A 20,859-nucleotide genomic window follows, 5' to 3' on the forward strand; every position below is an offset into this window, starting at 1 on the left:
CTGCATCAATGATCCCTTCCTTCTATTCTCTTTTTCCTTCCCTAACTCCTTCCTTCCATTTAAAAACACACTCACATTACTCCTACACACACATTCTAGGAAAAAATTCTTAACTCCACATCCTCCTGAGATTATCATGCTAACCCTTTTTCTCCTCATACAGGAGAACCAAATATCTTACCTTATTCTTACTACCAAACCTTCTGGCCTCAAGAACAGCCCAAAGTCACTAACTCTATCTCCTTTCATTCTAGAAGCTACTTCACATTGCCCTTCCTTCACCAACAGTCCACCTTTAATTACCAGTGAACTCCAGTTTGCTGTTGCACCCTTAAGTCTCAACCTATTGGAATTCTGCCCCTGAAGTACCAAATCACTGTCTCCAATTTAAAATGCAATTCTCTTGACTTCTGTGCTAACATTCTCTGCTATTTCATTTCCTACTTCTGTGTCTTCCCCTGTACCTCCCTCAAATTTCTTAAGTGACAATCTTAAGTGACAAATTTTGACCCCCGTTTCTCCTATCTTTCCATCCTATTTTTTTCCTGGATATCATTCTCACCTACAGCTTTAACTATTATTCATTTGTTGATGACTCCTGAGACTTAGCTCCAATTCCAAATTTCTAACTACCCACTATTCACCTGTATCTCCCAACAGGATTCAAATTCACTGTCTGAAGTAGGAATGCTCCTTTGAAGTTGATGCTACAAACCAAGAATAGAAGTTTCAAGAACATCTAACTTAACATCTTACTTTACTATTCTCTCTTGCCTTCATCACTCCCTCAATTCCTGCATTTCCTCCCAGTTCAGTCAATTTCACCATTACGTCTAATTTCCTCCTTCTCTATTTTCACTGCCAACACCTAGGACATAAACAATACAGAAGTAGAAAAATACTCCACTGAGACAAGTAACATGATTAAAGACACATATCTTATCTACACTGTCCTTACTTTGGAGGGCAAATAATAATACCAGAGAATTCTAGTGAACCTTTCCTGAGGTTGTAAAAGTTGTTCTTGTGGCATTTGGTTCCGTAAAACCATACTTGTCTAATGATAGTAACAGGGTATCATGTTAATTTATAGGCATTTACTAATTCTAATGGTGTATTTGTGGACTAGATATATAAATATTATAGTTTAGGGAAGTAATACTTGGCTAATGCAGACTACCTTTCAAAAAATACATTTATAGCAAGTGACACCTTTGTTAAAGAAAACCTAAAACATTTGAGATTTATTGCACTTGAAATGTTCTAAGATATGATACAGTTCAAACTTCTGATCTGATAGATTCAAGAACTATCAGTTGATCCTCTCTAGAGGATACAGCCAGTCACAGAGATCCTAACAATCAGTTACAATAGAGGGAAGGTATAGCTCAGTGGTAGAGTGCCTTAATTAAGAAATAAATAAATAAATAAACCTAATTAACTCCCTACTCCCTCCCAAAAAAATCAGTTACAATAAACCTGTGCTATTTGGGTAAATACAATTTTATCACTAAAATGAATAGAGTCTAAGAAGAGAGAAGTGACCAACTTTGCTCTACATGCCAGACTCCTTTCATCACAAGCTTTTAGAGAGACAGACTGATTTGTCTATAGCGCTGCATCTCAAAGTGCGGTCCCCAGATCAACAGCCATCAGCATCTCCTGGAAACTTGTAAGAAACAGAAATTCAAGCCCTATCTCAGCCCTTCTAAATAAGAAACCCTAAGTTTGGGATACAGCAATTGTGTTTCAACAACTCTTCCAGGGGCTTCTAATGGAAACTTTATTCAATTAAGGCACCTCTATTTTTCTAAAAAACTGTTATGTCAAGGCTTTACATCATCGTCTTTACCATTACAGCCACATCACCAACTCAGTTGTTAATGTTTATTAAACCTTTATTGTACACTGAGCACTTTACAATCCTCATTTAATTCTCATAATAACTCTGTAAGGAAATATTGTCCTTATTCCCATTTTATAGATTAAAAAAATAGTAACTTGCTTAAGTTCAGAAAACTAATAAGGGTTAGAGCCCAGATTCAAAGCCCAGCTCTAGAGTCTACATTATTGCCATTACTGTGTAACACTGCCTAACGGACACTGCCATTATCATATTTACTCCACTCAATAATCTTATACGGTAAGCAACATAAAACTCATGTTACAAGTGTATAGATAGATTTGGGTTAAGCAATTTTCCCAAGATCACATAGTGACAGAAAAAGGATTTATATTTAAGTCTCTTTGACCTGAAAATCTATACACTTTACCAGTTTGTTACACCACCTCAAAAAAAAAAAAAAAAAGGCAAAAGCTATGACCAACTGAATGTCTATTGTTATCAATTATCCCATTTAATTTCTTGATCCCCTTGCTGAATTCCTGAATAATATTCTATTCTCCAGGCAGACCATTAATTTAGTAGATTGGGTTAAACCCATGAGAATCAAGCTCTGCTTTCTAGCTGAGTAGGGTTAGGGTAGCCAGAGGTCATACAAGTCAAGCTGAAATAGAAATATTAATGACCTCTATAAGGGACTGGCATGAAAAAGAGGAAGGGGAGGAAAGAGAAATGAAAATACTTCCCCCCCTATTTCTCTGGCTTCTGTAAATTAACAATCAGATTTCAAATATTTTGAAAGGATAAATTAAGGTTAGTATATTTTTGCTTTCAAATACAAATGAACTTAAGACATTTCTTTGTGCCTTACACTTCACAGCACTTTCCAAATGTAAACATCTTTGAAATAGTCCTTTGACGAAAGTAAAGGCTTAAAGACATTCCTTCCACCAAAGAGGAGCAGGTATCTTAGCAGCAACTTGTAACGGTTCACGGTCAATTAAACAAAAAAAAGTTATGATTAGAGAAACAGGAACTAAGTACAATGGCAAAGTGTAATCTACTACAATTTTATTGGAGTCTTTTGAGTATGCTCTTATTGAATGTGTTGTAGCATCCTCTCGTGATACTAGAATCATTCACCCGAGGAACTGGGAGCTCCCAACGTGTACTGGTACTAAATTTTAAATAGGGTTTTATGCTTAAAGGCGTAACTACACTACCATAACACTCAGGGAAGACAGATTCAAGGGAAGTTTCAAAATGATCATTCACGTCATTCCAGGTCACTGCGAGTATAAAGGAGGTATAACAGAGCTTTGGCTTCAATCCGGAGTACATCTAGATGTACTCTAAGCATTGTTAATAGAGCTCTCCTTTCCTCTGGAAAACCCAAAACTCTTTACACCAGTAGGGTTTACCAAACAGAGTTGGGTGCCAGGGATGGGAAGGAAGGTGAAGAGCAAACCATTTTCTAAAATGTGCCAGTCATTTGGCCAGTCACAAAATTCCAAGGCAATTCCTATTAACTTCCTCAAGAAAGTTTTAGGTAAATCAGCTACAACTGCTATTTTTCCAGAGAAACATTTGTAACATCCAATACTTACTTTTATAAAATTTCTTAACTATACTTCAAAAACCAATAATTACTACAGAGAAGAACTCAGCAAAAAGCTGAACCTTATTCTTAAAATGACAACTGAAATAAAGATTAATTTTAGAAGTCTATTATTAAGAAAACTGAAAATAATTGGCATTCTATGAGTCATATTATATACATTAAAACATTTGAAAAAGTACTGAAATGTAACTATTTAATGAATTTTATTTGGAGGTATAATTAATTTCCAGCTAAGGAAAGACTATGATGGACAAATAACAGGTATTAACTCATTTGTTAAAGGAAAAAGTGATACTTTTATAAAACCTATAACCTTTTGGGTTTCAGTGCTAAGATGTAAATGTTCCAACTGTCAGATTTAAGTATACCTTGAAATCAGGTAGAACAAACTATACTGTTTATATACATTTTCTGTATATTGTGATGTTCTGACATCTTAAAAACCTTTCTGGCAAGCCAGTTCTTAGAGATAGCAGGGGTAAGGTGGGAACATGCCTTTGATATGCAAATTAACCCCCCCAACCCCAGCGGCACCACACATCCTCTTTCTGGCCCCTGCATCCCAGGAGGCAATATTCCTCTGCCTTAGTCATCTAAGAGCCCAGTAGCAGGCAACCAGGGACCACCCCTGTAGTTTAGAGCTCAGTGAAATTACTCAGACTAGCCAATCCTAAACTGTTCACCCTGCCCTGCCATTCCCAGAGAAAGCCCAGTACAGAGCTCTGCTTTCTGCCTCCTGACCACCTTGAGGCATCCCTGGTGCCCCTCAGAGGTATGCCATGCCTCCAGTTTCTAGGACCTGTGAGTATAACAAACTTTTGTTTTCCCAAGCCTCTCCTGTGTCTCCTCTTGTGGCTGCACCCAACTGACCATCATTGAACACAGAAAACAAACAATAAGCCAATCTATGCTCTTTATGTACAATTGTTTTTAAGTTGTATGCACATTAAAAAACCTGAGTTTTAATTATTAAGCTGATTTTTCCCCCTGAGATTCTTGAAGACACTGGCATATTGAAAAGAAAAAAAAAGAAAAAAAGAAAAAAAATCCTTCTCCTATGAGTACAGATTAACTGAAGGGTGCATTTTTATGTCCGCTTTGGAAATCACCTTAATTTTGCCATTTTCCCCCCAAACTTATCTCTGGCTTAAAGGATACCACTGAAAATGAACAAGACTTATAAATAAGAATAGAAATTAGATACCCACCTGTGAAGGTGTACTGGTAAGTTCCATCTTTTCTTGTGATTTCTCCTTGGCTAGTCGAGCAGCTTCTTTAAATTCCTGAAACTTTTCTGCAAACTAAATGTATAAAGACTATAGACATTAACCAAATAAAAACGGGTCGATTTCAATTTTGCCCACTTTTATCTTCGTTTTCTTCCATTTTACCGAATAGCTGACTCTTACACAAGCCAATAAGCCCTCAAATCAATTACAGGTGTAATATGAAAATGACGGGAAAATAAGCCTAATATCAAACATTTGCTTGTGCACCATAGAGTACTCTGACAAATCTCATTTAAAAACATCATGATACAACGAAGCTAGAGTTTGGTCTCAGATAGCTTACACATGTCCCTCCTTGGTTGCTCATATATATTTAATAAGACCAAGGGGTGAGGGTACAGTTTGGGAGTGTAATCAGCAAGGATACTATGTTTGTGTATCATGGAGAAAATTAAATCTTTTAAGTATCCACTCCTAAACATCTCTGTGTTTGGAGCATGTTTTTAACTTTTACTAGAATATAAGCTGTGTATTATATAATGCATTTTATTTTTAACAATACAAATAGCAACATTTACTACTGTCCCTAACTGACATCACTAAAACTTCATTTCCAAAGATTCCTAAACAGCTAATGCACAGCAGCAGAAAGGAGAAGCATGACCCCACAAAGGTCTTCACGATTGGTAACAATCAAAAAAAATTACTGTACATGAAATGTTAATTCTTAGGAATCCATAAGAATCTAATAAACATCATGGCCACAAACAGTATCTATTTATGCACTAGAAGTGGAAACGAGTCTACCACTGTTCTCAGAGAGACCAAGTTAGGGCTACAAAATACCCAAATTAAAAAATCCAAAATCTCTGTGCAACTTAAAATATCTGTTAGAGCTGACAATAAAGATATGAAATTATAGTTCCCTCCTCAAACCCCCTGATTTCATTTCCATTTCGGGAAGGAAAGCTTAGGAAGGAAAGGCCCATGATACTCCGACCTGCCACAGGGAGATGGAGGAAGGTCAAACTGGAGTTGTTATCACAAAGTTCTTTCCTACTTTAAACCTTATTACCCCTACCTACAACTGGTACATCAGGGAACTGAATCTGCATAAATATACTTCTCTAAGTGAAGAGAGCATCTCCTTATTGTTAAAAAAAAAATCTGAATACAGAGCTACAAAGGTCTCACTCATATTGCTGGAGATGAAATAAAATCAAAACTAGTTAATTTCCCTTTATATAATTTGAAGAAGTGCACATAGTTTTTCTTACACTAATTTGGCATTCTATAGAAGTTAATTTTTACAACTCTTCTCAACTTCATGAAGACCCAAGCTACTACTAATTTTTATAGGCTTAGGTCCCCATGATAACAAAATACAACTTGGTAAGCACTCTGTCAATCCAAGCACAGCTGGAATTTTCCTCATACATCAACCTCAGGAGACCACACATTTCCTTCCGTGCTGCTGCTCTCCCTGATTTTGAGAGGCTCTTGTCTAGAACTGCCTTCACAGCCTTCTTCAAACCTTTATGATGTTTGACGTATAACTGTTTCACGTACAGTTTTTAATGATAAAACAAGCCAGAATATTTACATGCTTGCTTCAACTATAAAAGATTACATACTCCTTTGGGTCCCTTACAGCCTACAAAGCACCAACATTAGCCTTCAAGGTGGCTTGGAAAGTAAGTCATGATTTTGTCATCGCTGGGCCAAAACATTCTGAAGAGACTGATCATAGACTTGGACCAAGTCTAGTGAATAAATAAACTAGAGTTGTCTCCTAATAGTCATTTCACCCTCAGAACACTAGGATTCACTAGCAGTAAGTTTGGTCAAAAAGCAAATGTTTGTTAACTTTAAAGAGGAAAAATAAAATTGTTTATATATAAAACCCATTCTCAGAGAAAAGATGGGATGAGAGGAGCCAATATGACTGACAGAATTTAATAAACTATTTCTTTACCACATTAGCTATCTGCCCAGTAACTTGAAAGACACGGTGAAAAAAAAAACTTAATTTATAGTCAGAATTACTTAGGCTTAAAAATCATTTCATGCAGGTTTCAGAAATTAATCCACAATTTAGTTCCTTTGTTGTCAAGAAATTCAGCAAATGTAATATAATTACAGTTTTAATTTATTTGCTATAGGCTTTAATAGATTATTTCAAAAGAAAAGCTCCAAAAAGGTTCTGAGTAAGAGCAAAAATATTAGAATAACTGTAATTTCCTAAGGGAACTGTTTATGGAGGGGCAATGCTTAACTAGATGACTGTGTCCCTGTTATGTTGAAATACTTTGAGTCTAGAACTTATTCCTTTACCACAGTTCAGGAAATGTATTTAGAGAATATGATGGGTGTTAGAGAAATGAAATCAGGTAACACTTGTTTGTTTTAATCATCTTACAGAGAATGACTTATAATCACCAAGGCAAAACTTAAAAGTCATAAAATTGAGCATTAAAGTGTAATTTATATCAAAAATTTAACAAAAGCACTTGAAAACAACAGTGTTAAGGAAAGTTTACAACTAAAACAAAAGCAAACAAAGATTATTTTAATTATTGAACTATCTTATAAACTCAAGTCAATAAATATTCACAAAAGGGTAAGTTTTTTTTTTAAATAACTGATTTTTAAGACTGAGTGATTTCTGTAATAAATAGCTTAGGTTTAACTTAAGTATTAACAGAGTGCATCTAACAAGAGCCTAAATACCCTACACTTGAGCAATTTCAACTCTCAAGCCATCAGATTCTATGTATACCAAATCATAGGTAACATGTTTCAAATGTAGGGTCATCCTTTTAACAAAACGCTTTAAACACAGCAGTTTTAACCATAAATCTTTAGGTCTGGTAAGCATAAAATCTGAAGAGCAAAAGTGAGTAATCCTCACCCCCCTGATCTTATTATCCTGAGATTGTTTCCTTTTCCTTATAAACTTTTTCTGTGTGACATTCACAAGAATTCAAGGTGCTGCTGGTAAGAACACTGCATGGCTTTTGCTTATATGCAGACAACTGTTTTACTTCCAATATCTAGCCTGGTGATGCTCTGTATTTCACCAGCCCCTCTGACCACAGTAATTCACTTGGTCAGTTCTGAGAACTCTTCATGGTGTCTATTAGACTGTATGCTGTATTGCATCAGATTGCTCAGAGTAATTCTCACCCAGATAACGCACCACTTTCCTAAACACAGGAATTCTATATGTGCCTGCTATGATGCCAAAAGGCAGAAATCTAAAATCACTATCAGCTTGAGTTTTCATAATCCAGAAGAACTTAGTGTCTACCTATCTTGCATAACATCTTCAACCAACGGTGTTAACTCCTCAGCAAAGTCCATTCTGAAGTGATAATCCCTTTCTTTTATTTCCTATCACATAGAGAGTTAACCACACAAATCCTTCTCAATCCACGGTGACCATTTTTAATGTATACAATAAATTTTTCAATTGACGAGGAATCCAATGATCTCTTACTTTTTCCTCTAAAGTCACTAAAGTTGTTCTGAGAATATCAAAAAAATTTCTCTTGCATTTTACACTCTCCATTTTCTGTTATATATTTAAGACATCTGACTTGAAAATGCAGATTTCCTCTCAGATCTTATGATTTAACTTACTTTTGAAAGATGATGCTCAGAGGAGAACCCCAGTCCATAAACAGTATTTGCTCGGCTATCGGCCCATTGGCCAAACTTCTGAGATGTTTTAGTAAATGTCATGTTTGGGGTGATGGTGCTGTTAATTATTGCCTGAAAAATAAAACAAGTATGAGCAACCAGCAAAAAATTAGCAAACAGGCATTTAAGCACAGGACTTTTTAGTTACATATGAACTTAAGATTCCTATTGAGACACAATGTTAAATACATAAAGACAGAGAAATAGTTCTTAACATTATAAGCGACAGGGTGGACATATGGTAATAATAGAACTATAAGTATAATGGCACTCTATCACAAATTTCAACACTTCACAATCAAAGTAAGTTTTCCTGTGATGCAAGAAATTTTAAAGAGTTTTTAATGTGGTCAGTTCTTCCCTTTGAACACTTAGGATCAATATCTATTAATTTTGGATGATATTCACTGAAAGCCAGTAGGTTTTAATAGTTGTTTATTTGAAAGCAAGTTTTCCCTCTCCAAAGAGTCTTCCAAAAATGAATACAGCAACAGAACAAATTTTCTATTTGGACACTTTTCTAAAATCCATAATTAAGAATTTTCTTAAAGCCAACTTATCCAAAATACATTATGATACAAAAAAGACTTTCAATCATTTAATACATTTTCCTTTATTCAAGGGAAAAACAAACTCTTAAATATATGCTTTACTTCTTCACATACAAAGTGGTATAAAATCACGGCAGTGAGAATCACTATCATTTCTGTTTAACACATAGTTTCTTAGAAAACTAGTACTTAACTATATTAAATATTAACTTTGGTGACCACTATAATAAATTTCAACTATTCTTATAACATATTAACTTAAGTTCATTCATCCCTGTGCCAGCACTACAGAAGTGTAGAATCGGTTTTAGTTAAGTAGCATAATGACTTTGTAACTGAGATCGAGGTTACAAAATGGTTCTAATAATAATAAAAATAAACATGTTATCAAATCCATAAGCAGTTATTTGGTGAACTATTAAATGTGAAACAAAAAAATCAATCATTTTCAGAACAAGGCTAAATCTGTTTACCACATAAACAACAGTATAAATGTAAATATTTATGAGCTATGCAGGTATTGATGAAGTTATAATAATGAATGTATGACACTTGTCCTACTAAAGTAGATATAAAAGTGGTTCCTTGCTTTCAATCTCACAGACAGTAGACATAGTCTCTGTTGTTACATGAGAGCCTTTATTCTTGATAAGCACTTTTATCTCTGACAAAATTTATATACTAATATACTGCTTTACCCTTCAGTTCAAAAGCTGTTTTCCCTAGCATGTCATTTTTGATCCTGTAAAGTGTGGTTAACAACTGCTCTAACTCGTAGGGTTGTCATAGAATGAAAGACTAAGAGGGACAGAATATATTAACAAATGGCAAGGAATCATTTGGATATTGAACTTTTTGTGTGTGTGTGAGTACCTATTAAATGCCTAGCACAATTCTAGGAACTTGAGATACAACGATGAGAGGCAATATAATTGTGGATTACATTCCAGCACAAGAATAGTCAGTCAATGAACAGGTAAACAAGTAGCTGACCAGTGAAATTTCAGAGTGTTAAGTGCTGTGAAGACCACAGACCAGGATGGGATAAAGACTGAGAGGCAAGAAGGTAAGGGCTGGCAAGCACTACTTTATTATTTCTTTTTTATTATTTCTCTGAAGTTGCAAGGATTTGTCCTTTTCTGGCCTATTTTGGGGGAAGAGGAGGAAGCTAATTAGCTATATTTATTCATTTATTAACAGAGGTACTGCAGATTGAACCCAGGACCTCGTACATGCTAAGCACGTGCTCTACCACTGAGCTATCCCCTCTCCACTCAAGCACTGCTTTGGATTTGGATGGTCCTTGAGTGTTCCCTCTGAGCGGAGCTCTGAGTATGTCTAAGGAGATAAGGGTGTTTTACAGGTGATCCTAGTAACTCTCACACAGCAGGCAGTCACAGGCTTTATAAGGCATATAAAAAGGGACCCATGTGCTGCTGGTTACCAGCCGTCTGTTTTAGCTATTTTAAATGAACTTCTTCTGCTTTTAAGAGTTCCACTTTAATCCCCATTTTGAAACTTTCCTTGCCTACATATGACTTGTTCTGGAATTTAGTTCTTTAAAATATATCTCTCAATCTTAGAGCTCTTGTCTTTTCAAGGAAAAGAGACAGAAATGCTGTGTCATTACCGACCATATAGTGCCCTGATTCCGGCCCTCGGCCTTGCTGGTGTCTCTGCAGCATGATTAGAAAACCTTCAAGCAAACTACATGCACTGTAGAGGCCCTAAGTGAGAACAAATGGACGCTTTCTAATCAAGGGCACCTAAGGTTCTTCCAGTCCATCATGTTGTGCAGGAATAGAAGTGGGGGTGGGGAGGAGAAAAACACTCATTTAGCTGCATCAAATAAACCACTACTGCTTACCAGAAAACTACTCCTGTGGGAAACTGCAGTAGTTAATAGCACTGGTTTAGAAAAGTAACTAGAAAATAGAAAATGTGTAAGAAAATTTAACTCTGGTACAGACGGTAGATTTTGTTCAAAGAAACAAAAAAACAACAACTTTTCACAAGAGTTATATAAGAGCCTAATAATTACAAGCTGCAAAGTATATTCAAAAATGGGATAGACAGAAGCAATAGTTCATACTGCTTCAGAAGGAAGAATACACGAGGATTATTTCATCACAATGGACATGGGACTAATTTACTTTTATATGTCATGTGACTGTCGTCTCTAATAAAAACCACATCTTATCTGTGGTTTGGGCCAAGAGAGAAATACAGATTATAGAGAACTGAAAGTTTGAGTCAGGGGAAAAATATAAACACTCTAGGGTCTGAGATTATAATAATTAATATCTGTCAATTTCATGAACAGTTACAAAATGTGACAAAATTATTCTTTATTAAATAAAGCTTCATAGAAATTAACTACTGCTATTCTCCAAGTCCTTTAAATCCTGAGTAAAAATGAAAAGAGGATCAATTATTCAAATAAATACACCTTAGTCACTTACATGCAAGACAAAGTGCAAATAGCACCTTGGGCCTATAATCTAGTTAAGGAGAAAAGGAATGAGCATACAGAAAAAACAGACAGGAAGTTGAACATTAAATTATCTTTTAGTCCCTCATACAATACATAATTAAAAGCCTATTATTAATAATAACAATTATTATCAGTGTTTGTACAGTGATTACTATACATACTTTAAGTGCTTGTGTTCAAAATAATTTATTTAATCTTCATGATAATCCCATGACGTAATGATGTAGGTATTCATATGAATTCTTTTTTACAGATGAGAAAACTAAGGCATGAAGAAATTAACTATCTCGCTCTAGGTCACATGGCTAGTAAGTAGCAAAGTAAATCTTCAAACCAGACAGTCCAGCTCTAGAGTCTGTGCTCTTAGCCCTACACTGAACTGGGAAATTTTCCTGGGGGTGAAAAGGTCTCATGGCATCAGGGAAGCTAGAAGGAGAAGAATGGAAGCCTCATCTTCCTACACACTATCTCCAGAAGTTAATGTTTGGTATTTACCTATGTGTGTTATTCAGAATTCATTGAGGGCATACTCTCCATCAGGCACTGAGCTAAGTAGGTGCTTTGTAGATATTAACTCAGTGCTTACAACTACCAGCACTGAGGTGAGAACAATGAGGCTGAGAGAAGTAAACCCATAATTTGCCCAAAGTCAAAAACTTAGCAGATGATAGAGTTGAGATGTAAACTCAGGCAGTCCATGCTCTCAAACATTTTACTATCTGCCTCTCCTAAAAGATAGAAACAGGTCTTATCCATTTGCTTCTCTTCTGAATAATGGATGTCAGCTTTATTATTGAATTTAATATTAAAGACTTCATATAAATTAGGGATACTGAACTGTCTACTAGGCTATGGAAGCACATCTGAAAAGAATTCTTGTTCCTTCCTGGCTTGCATGCTCCAAGAGTAGAAACTGTGTCCATTCTGTTTGCACTATATTCCCATCACCTAGCATAATGCCTGACATAACAGACACACAATGAATATTCATCAAACTGACCTCAAATCTGTAGAATATTTTGGCATACAACTCTCTCTGTATACATGGTGGTTAATCCAAGTAGTTTACTGGGTGAAAAAGTTGATACCCTAAGAACGATCAATTTTGTTTTTCAAGAGGTAACTTTTTAAAACTCAAAAGAAAATAATGAAGATAAAAATCTTCTGAATAAAACTGAAGTGTATACTGTATAAAGCAAAACAGCAAGGTTATTTAAAGCAAATGTAACTTACCTTTGAGCCGTCTAAACTGATTATCCTATACACATTTCTTGTGCTGTCATAGAAATAAGACACAGTAACTGCGTGCTTGCTGGTGGGTACCCAGTTCTTCTTTGTGTTTGGGTCGATCTGGAAGACATGAGCTCGGGTGCTGAAGATAGGTTGTTCCCTATTGGGGAGAAAACAAAATGATAGATTGAAAGCAGTCGATTTTATTCCACTGGACAACAGAACATGGAAAGTGGGAGGATGATTCATACCACTTAAACAAAAACTCCCACATCTTTGAAAATAAGAGAAACTTTCTCTTATATTTGAATATTCTAAGTATTCAATCCTAAGTTTCTTTAAAACAATTACAATCTTTATTATTTGAAAATTCTGTATTTGTGAATTTGCCTACTCAATAAAATGCATTTGTAACCCCAAAGTCCATACTTGAAGTACTTTCTTAGTCTCTTTCAGTGACCTGACATGCATGTTTCCACCTGAGGTTGATCAAGGCAATACTCTGCCTTCTTGTTTCCGTTCTCACACTATGAACAAGTGTCCCTTTTGCAATCTATTTAGCGCCATGAGTTTTGCATTCTTGTGCTTTTTGTTGGTGCTTTCACTGTTTCAAATGGCCCCCAAGCAGTGCTGAAGTGCTGCCTGTTCCTAGGTGCTAGAAGGCTGTGATGTGCCTCATGGAGAAAAAATGTTACATAAGCTCTGTTCAGTCATGCGTTACGGTGCTTTTGGCCGTGAGTTCAATGGTAATTAATCAACAATATACATTAAATAAGGTGTCTTTAAATGGAAACACACATCAAACAAGGTTATGTATTGATTGGTTGATGAAAATGTTGTGGCCAGAAGCTCACAGGAATCCAACCCTGCATTTCCCCTAGGACAATGGTTCAATATTCACTAATTCAATGTTTGTGGTGTCTTTATAGAACAAAACCACTGCAAATAATTAGAATTGACTATGCCCTGCTAAAATACAAGTATCTTATATATATGTGATTCTTACTAAATTAAAAGTTTTTACCCATTTAAAACTACATTTTTTCCACAGTTAAGGATACCATCAACAAAATGAAAAGACAACCTACAGAATGGGAGAAAATATTTGCAAATGATGCGACCAACAAGGGACTAATTTCCAAAAGCTCATACAGCTTAATACCAAAAACAAAAACAAAACAAGCAACCCAATCAAAAAATGGGCAGAAGATCTAAACAGATATCTCTCCAAAGACGACATCCAGATAGCCAACGAGCACATGAAAAAATGCACAACATTACTAATTGTTAGAGAAATGCAAATCAAAACTACAATGAGGTATCACCTCACACCATTCAGAATGCTTATTATTAGAAAGTCCCTAATAAATGCTGGAGAAGGTGTGAAGAAAAGGGAACCCTCTTAAATTGTTAGTGGGAATGTAAATTGGTGAAGCCACTATGGAGGGCAGTATGGAGGTTCCTTAAAAAACTAGAAATATAGTTACCATATGATCCAGCAATCCCACTCCTGGGCATATATCAGGAGAAAAATATAATTCAAAAGACATATGTACCCCCAAGGTGCATAGCAGCACTATTTACAATAGCCAAGACATGGAAACAACCTAAATGTCCATCAACAGATGAATGGATAAAGAAGATGTGGTGTATACATACATACAATGGAATACTACTCAGCCATAAAAAGAATAAAACAATGCCATCTGCAGCAACATGGATGGACCTGGAGATTGTCATTCTAAATGAAGTAAGCAGAAAGAGAAAGAAAAACAGCATACAATATCATTTAAATGTGGAAACTAAAACAAACAAACAAACAAAAAACCCCCACAAATGAACTTATCTACAAAACAAAAACAGACTCAGAAACATAGAGAACAAACTTATAGTTATCAGGGGGTAAATGAGGTGGGAAGAGATAAATCAGGAGTAGAAAAATTGCACCCCTTGGGGAGTGATGGAAACGTTAGCTATCCTGACTGTAATGGTGGTTTAATAGGTATATATATCCATCAAAATGCATCAAATTGTACATCTGAAATATGTGTAGTTTACTGTACAGGAATTATACCACAATAAAGGTATTAAAAAAAACCTACATTATTCTGGTAGCAGGTAAGTAAATTACTGGAAAAGTTTATGTTCAATATAATCCCTATGACACTGAAAAGTGTAAGGTAAACAAAGTAGCCCATCATTACAGTCCGTTTTACTTAGATCAAGTAAGGCCTTAAAGACAAACAATAGAGATTTTTTTAAAAGTATAACTTCAGTTACCAAAATGATTCAAAAATATATATTCAAAATATGATCATTAGTTTTTTTAGTCTGAAAAACAAGCATGAGGTAATCTGTATGTAATAGAAGCATTACAATGCAAAATTTTCCGAGTTTTCAGTAAAAATTCTCTAAGAGCATTTACTTTTCTTTTTTTGAGCCCAAATAAAGCTTGTTTCTTTCATTTACATAACACTTTTTTCCTAAAGCAGCTTAAGGTCCTAATGAGAATTTTAACTGTTATTATTTAATGTTAAAATTAAACAAATTATTTTTTTTAATTTTAAAGAATTAAAATTTTTTTCAACTTTAAATTTAAAGGGAAAGGAGAATATAGAAAGGAGAGAAATTAGAAAACAATCAAGGCAAATCTTGGTCTTTAGCAAAATGACCCTTCAGGTTAATAATGATGGGCTGGGTGTCACACGTCTCCTACGATTTACTTCAGTCCTGGGAGAGCTGTTAGGAAAGGGAGGTACCTTCCCTGTGTGTAACCTGGCTCTCTGCAGTTTTATTTCTGGAAACCTCCATAACAACTGTTCCTACTCAAGAATCTCTTTCGAAAGGAAGTGTACATTTTATGTCCCTCCCTAAAGCAGAAAGTCATCACTTCTGGCTTAACTGCCATTAAGCAGGGGATCATTTAACAAATAATTATGAATAATTTGGCAGGCACTACGCCGGGGATAGAGAATTCTTCCCAATTAGGTCTTATTCACTCTCCTCCCCTGGCCTTTCATGGCAAGGCTGTTGCTACATGTACGTGACCTTCCTGAAGCCCTGCGACCTCTGCAATTCTTTTTTTCACCTTTTAATTTAAAAGTTCTAAGCTTCAGTGACTGTGGCTAGTCCTAATGCACAGGGCAATTCATTCACACAAAATTCTACTTATTAAGATATGTAAGGAAGGGTAAGTGGGCCACTCTAGACTTTATTGACTTGATACTTTTTTTTTTCATTTGACAGGGGGTAAATTTCTAGATAGTGTAGGCTGATAATTATAAGAATGTGTGCTAATAAACATATTTTCCAAAAAATTAAATTTGTTAAGACAATGATACTGGTTTCGGAAGACTTACATGACCAATCATCAAATCCTTACTCAACAGAATTGCAATGTTTTGAGTCCAATAAATACTTCCCACACCATTATTAATTTACACAATGTAATTAATCTGCACAATTATCCCACACAATTCCCTTCTGAATAAAAATCTTTAGGGTAAACTAGCTATTTTACAAGCAAATGACATTTGCCATCAACTAAATACACTGCTTTCTTCAATTCTTTTCTGAAAAGCTGATTTCTTAAAGAAAGTTATAGTTCAAGATTTTGGTGGTCAAAAGCCTTACCATCAAGATCTGGGTGACAAAGACTAGGAAAACAATTGTATCGCTGATACAGGGAACAGAATTCCTAGAAGTAACAAAGATGTTACTACATTTATCAGGGCATACAAATAAGCGATTCAAACTTTTATTGAGTATCTCTATATGCCAAAAACAGACAGAATTGGTCTTTGCCCTTGAAAAGTTCAGTTTGGTGAGGGAAGACAGATGTGTTGAAAAATAAAATGCTCTTCTGAGGAATCTCCATACTGTTTTCCATAACGGCTGCACCAAACAACATTCCCACCAACAGTGTAGGAGGGCTCCCTTTTCTCCACAGCCTCTCCAACATTTATTGTTTGTGGACTTCTTAATGATGGCCATTCTGACTGGTGTGAGGTTATACCTCATTGTAGTTTTGATGTGTATTTCTCTGATAATTAGCGATATTGAGCAGTTTTTCATGAGTTATTTGTATGTCTTCATTGGAGAATTTCTTGTTGAGGTCTTCTGCCCATTTTTGGATTACATTGTTTATTATTAAGTTGTATGAGCTGTTTATCTATTCTGGAAATTAAGCCCTTGTCAGTCTCATCTTTTGAGAATATTTTCTCCCATTCCATAGGTTGTCTTTTTGTTTTGCTTATGGTTTCCTTTGCTGTGCAAAAGCTTGTAAGTTTAATTAGGTCCCATTTGTTTATTTTTACTTTTATTTCTATTGCCTGAGTAGACTGCCCGAGGAGAACATTGCTAAGATTTATGTCAGAAAATGTTCTGCCTATGTTTTCTTCTAAGAGGTTTATAGTGTCTTGTCTTACCTGGGCATATATCCAGAGGGAACTTTAATTCAGAAAGGTACATGCACCCCAATGTTCTCAGCAGCACTATTTACAATAGCCAAGACATGGAAACAACCCAAATGTCTATCAACAGATGAATGGATAAAGAAGTTTGGTATATTTATACAATGGAATACTACTCAGCCATAAAAAATAGTAAAATAATGCCATTTGCTGCAACATGGATGGACCTGGAGGTTGTCATTTTAAGTGAAATAAACCATAAAGAGAAAAACACCACATGATATCACTTATATGTGGAATCTGAGAAAGAAAAAAAAAGACAAATGAACTTATTTACAAAACAGAAAGAGACTCACGTAGAAAGCAAATTTATGGTTACCAGGAGGGGAAGGAGGTGGGAAGGGATAAATTGGGAGTTCGAGATTTGCAGATACTAACTAATACATATAAAGTAGATAAACAACAAGTTCATACTATGTAACACTGGGAACTATATTTAATATCTTGTAGTACTTTATGGTGAAAAAGAATATGAAAACAAATATATGTATGTTCATGTATGACTGAAGCATTATGCTGTACACCAGAAATTGACACAACACTGTAAACTGACTATTCTTGAATTTAAAAAAACTACTCTCAAATATTAAAAAATAAATAAATAAAATGCTCTTCACCATGATAAATTCTCTGAAAATAAGTGGGTAAGAGCTACTGTGGAGAAACTGATGCCTCAGGAGAGTCTGAAACAAAGTATGGCACAGCAGTGAGAGGACACAGTACAACAGCATGTGTAGCAAGAACGTTAGTGAGTATGAGGGCCTTTGAAGGATGAGTCTAGGGATAAAGAGAGAAGCTAGTTCATGAGGGTACCCACTGGAAGGTACTGAGAGATGTAAGAAGGGAACAGCTTTGCACTTTAGCAAGATAAATTTGGTAGCACTGAAGAGGGTGGACTTGAGGGAAACAATATGGGACACAGGGATGCTAGTCAGACCCTTACGAAGAATTCCAAATATTAAAAAAAATAAAGAGGACAGGAGGTTATGGAGTAAAATGAAGACATGAGGAGGGATTAAAGGTAAATTTAGAAAGTAGAATCAATAAGATTAAGTAACAGTTTGGATGTAGGACAGTGGTTCATCAAACGTGAGTTGTCTTCCAGGAGACATTTCACAAAATCCAGAGGCACAGTTGGTGGTCCCAACTGAGGGAGACTGCTACGAGCTTCTAGTGGCAAGAGACCAGGAATGTTGCTAAACATCTACAATGCACAGGACAGCCCCCCATAACAAAGAATTATCCAGCCAAAAATACCTACAGTGCCAAGGTTAAGAAATAATGATGTAGGAGATGAAGGAGGAACCTGAGTCTCCTGGGGTTCCAGTTTGAATGACTGAAAAGAAGACAGTGCCACTAGGCAAGATGGTAAACAGAAAATAAAGTCTGGAATTTGGGGGATAGCAGGGGTGAGGATGAGCTCAGTTTTGACCAAGTTCAGATGCCTACAGGGTATGCATGTAAAACTGTCAGGAACTTAAAATGGTAGTTTGGAGCTCAGCAGAGAAAACCAGGGTGGAGTGAAAATCATCAAGAGATCTTACAACTAGTCTGTTTAAGGTAAATTTCATCACTAAACATGTGGATAAATTTCATTTTAGAGAAAAGCTATAGAAGCAGCAGTAGAGAAGCTATACCTGAAACCTTAAAGCTCTTATCTTAAAAGGATCTCTAAAAGCATCTGACACCGATTATTCCAAGTGTCCAAATGTTAAAGTTAATACTTTTTCAAATAAACTGGATAGCACTCATAAAAAAAGGTTAGACACACTACTTCCTTTATAACAAGTCACACAAATATTAACTGCATCAAATACCAGCATTTTCCAAAGTATGTTCTATGGAAAATAGCCCTAGAATTGAGTGTTCTGTGTTTAAATAAGTTCTGCAAACACTGTGTTATGTCCCATTTTGAAATATTTATAATGCACGTTAATATGTTAAAGGTTCTATGAAATCCTGCTGTAAAGAAACTCATTTCACCCTGAATAACCCAGCATGCAACAAAACGATCTGACTCCAGAATTCTTTTTCATTAATACAGCAACATCTCATAACTTATATTTACAATCACAGTATGAGAATCAAAAGATAAATTTTGAGGTAAATACATCCCACCAAAAGCTGATCTGTGTATTCTACTATATTTATTGACATTACTGTCACTAGAAAACATATACAAAAGACATAATAGAAAATTGAGGCTTATTTAGTAATGACTGTAAAGTTATTTCATAAATAGATATAACAACACAAACTCTCCTAAGAAATTAAACATTAATCTAAAAATTAATTTTAAAAGCAAAGAGATTTTGGCATGAAATGCTTTAAGCCAGTTTAGAAAAACAAAACTAAACCCACACACACACTTTAATCCTAGAGAATAATCTACTTTGTAATTTCTTATATCAATAATCAAGACAATGAGTGGTTCAAATGACCTCACTGTTAAAAGTAAAGGTTACTGAAGTATTTTCCAGAAGGTTCATAAAATAATTCTAGAAAGACTGGTATAAAAATAATTCTGAAGGTCTTAATCATGGGCAAATACTCTGTAAAAGAACTATACTCCGTGATGGACTCTCCAACTTAATATGGATGCAGAAAATTGGAAGAATGTAAGTATAAGATGACCCTGAGGAAAATCCAGTAAAAATCAGAATTTTGTTTTAGAAATAAAGTTTATTCAAACTCATAAAAATTGACATAAAGAATTACTATATTTAACTCTCAGGCATTTGTGTAATAAGCAAGAAATGAAGATCATGAAAAACTGAAGCAAAACAAGAAGACTATTTGCCAAAAGATATGTAAGTTCTAGATCTAAGGAAACAATCAAAAAGGTAACATTTGTCATTTGGATAGCTTGGATTAAAAAAAAAATCAATGACAATAATTTTTAAAAATTACTACTGAAGTCTGTATTTTTGAAAACATTACGTGATTACTCAATAAACTTTTCTTCTAAGGAAATGCAAAAGTATGGGTCCAATACATACAACCAAGCCCAAGGGAATAAAGAATAATTATACATTCCTACTCTTCTTTTAATGCCTAGCTTACCAATACCCTTTTCACATATGTAAATACAATTAGATATTGCAGCAAATGGGGATATGAAGAAAGTTATGGTTTCAAATAATTCCCTTTCTACTTAATTTTCCAAAAGAAAGCAGCCTGACAGAGGTATAAGAAACAAGGTGGATAACAGCTCCCACTGAGAGTTTGACTCTGTTACAGACACTACTGGCTGACTATCCACCAACTATTGCTCCTCGCTCCTTCCTAACACACCTCAGATAGTGTTCTGCGGCTCTACCCTCCTCCACATGACTGTGAGCTTCACTAAGATAATCAAAGCAATCCCATTCTCCTTGCTGGAAATCTGTTTAGGAATGGATCTCTGAAGCAATTCTGGTTAATGAGATAATGAGGCAAAGTTTGCCAGAAGCTTCTGGGTACACTCACAAAAAGATACACACATAAAAAGGGATGTTCTCTTAAATAATGTTGTTTGCAGTGACATTGGCCCTGAAGAGTCACCTTAGTACTGCGAGGGCAACTAACCTAAAAACAAAGCCAACATTGTGAAGACAAGATATGGAAAGACCAAGAATCTGGTTCCTTGATTATGTCATTGAATCAGTGAATCAGCCTCTAGGCTTTTAATGTGATATGTTTCCTAATTGTTCCAGGAAGTTGTCATTTTTAAAAGTT

The 20,859-nt window shown here is 35.3% G+C and overlaps 1 protein-coding gene across 14 annotated transcripts in view; it reads right to left on the reverse strand.

Moving 5' to 3' along the window:
• Positions 1-20,859, reverse strand: part of HOMER1 (homer scaffold protein 1) — a 187,064-nt gene that overhangs the window by 73,474 nt on the left and 92,731 nt on the right. For all 14 annotated transcript variants that reach the window (XR_012505302.1, XR_012505306.1, XR_012505296.1 and 11 more), the window contains 3 exons: positions 12,674-12,830; positions 8,336-8,467; positions 4,673-4,765 (listed from right to left, as the gene is read on the reverse strand). Coding sequence is in view for 4 of the 14 variants with exons in the window: in XM_045512325.2 (XP_045368281.1) it covers positions 4,673-4,765; positions 8,336-8,467; positions 12,674-12,830 (382 nt within the window). In the remaining 10 variants the exon portion in view is untranslated. The remainder of the gene's footprint in view (positions 1-4,672; positions 4,766-8,335; positions 8,468-12,673; positions 12,831-20,859) is intronic.

This window comes from Camelus bactrianus, chromosome 3, assembly GCF_048773025.1.
Source record: "Camelus bactrianus isolate YW-2024 breed Bactrian camel chromosome 3, ASM4877302v1, whole genome shotgun sequence".
Taxonomy (NCBI): Eukaryota; Metazoa; Chordata; class Mammalia; order Artiodactyla; family Camelidae; genus Camelus; species Camelus bactrianus.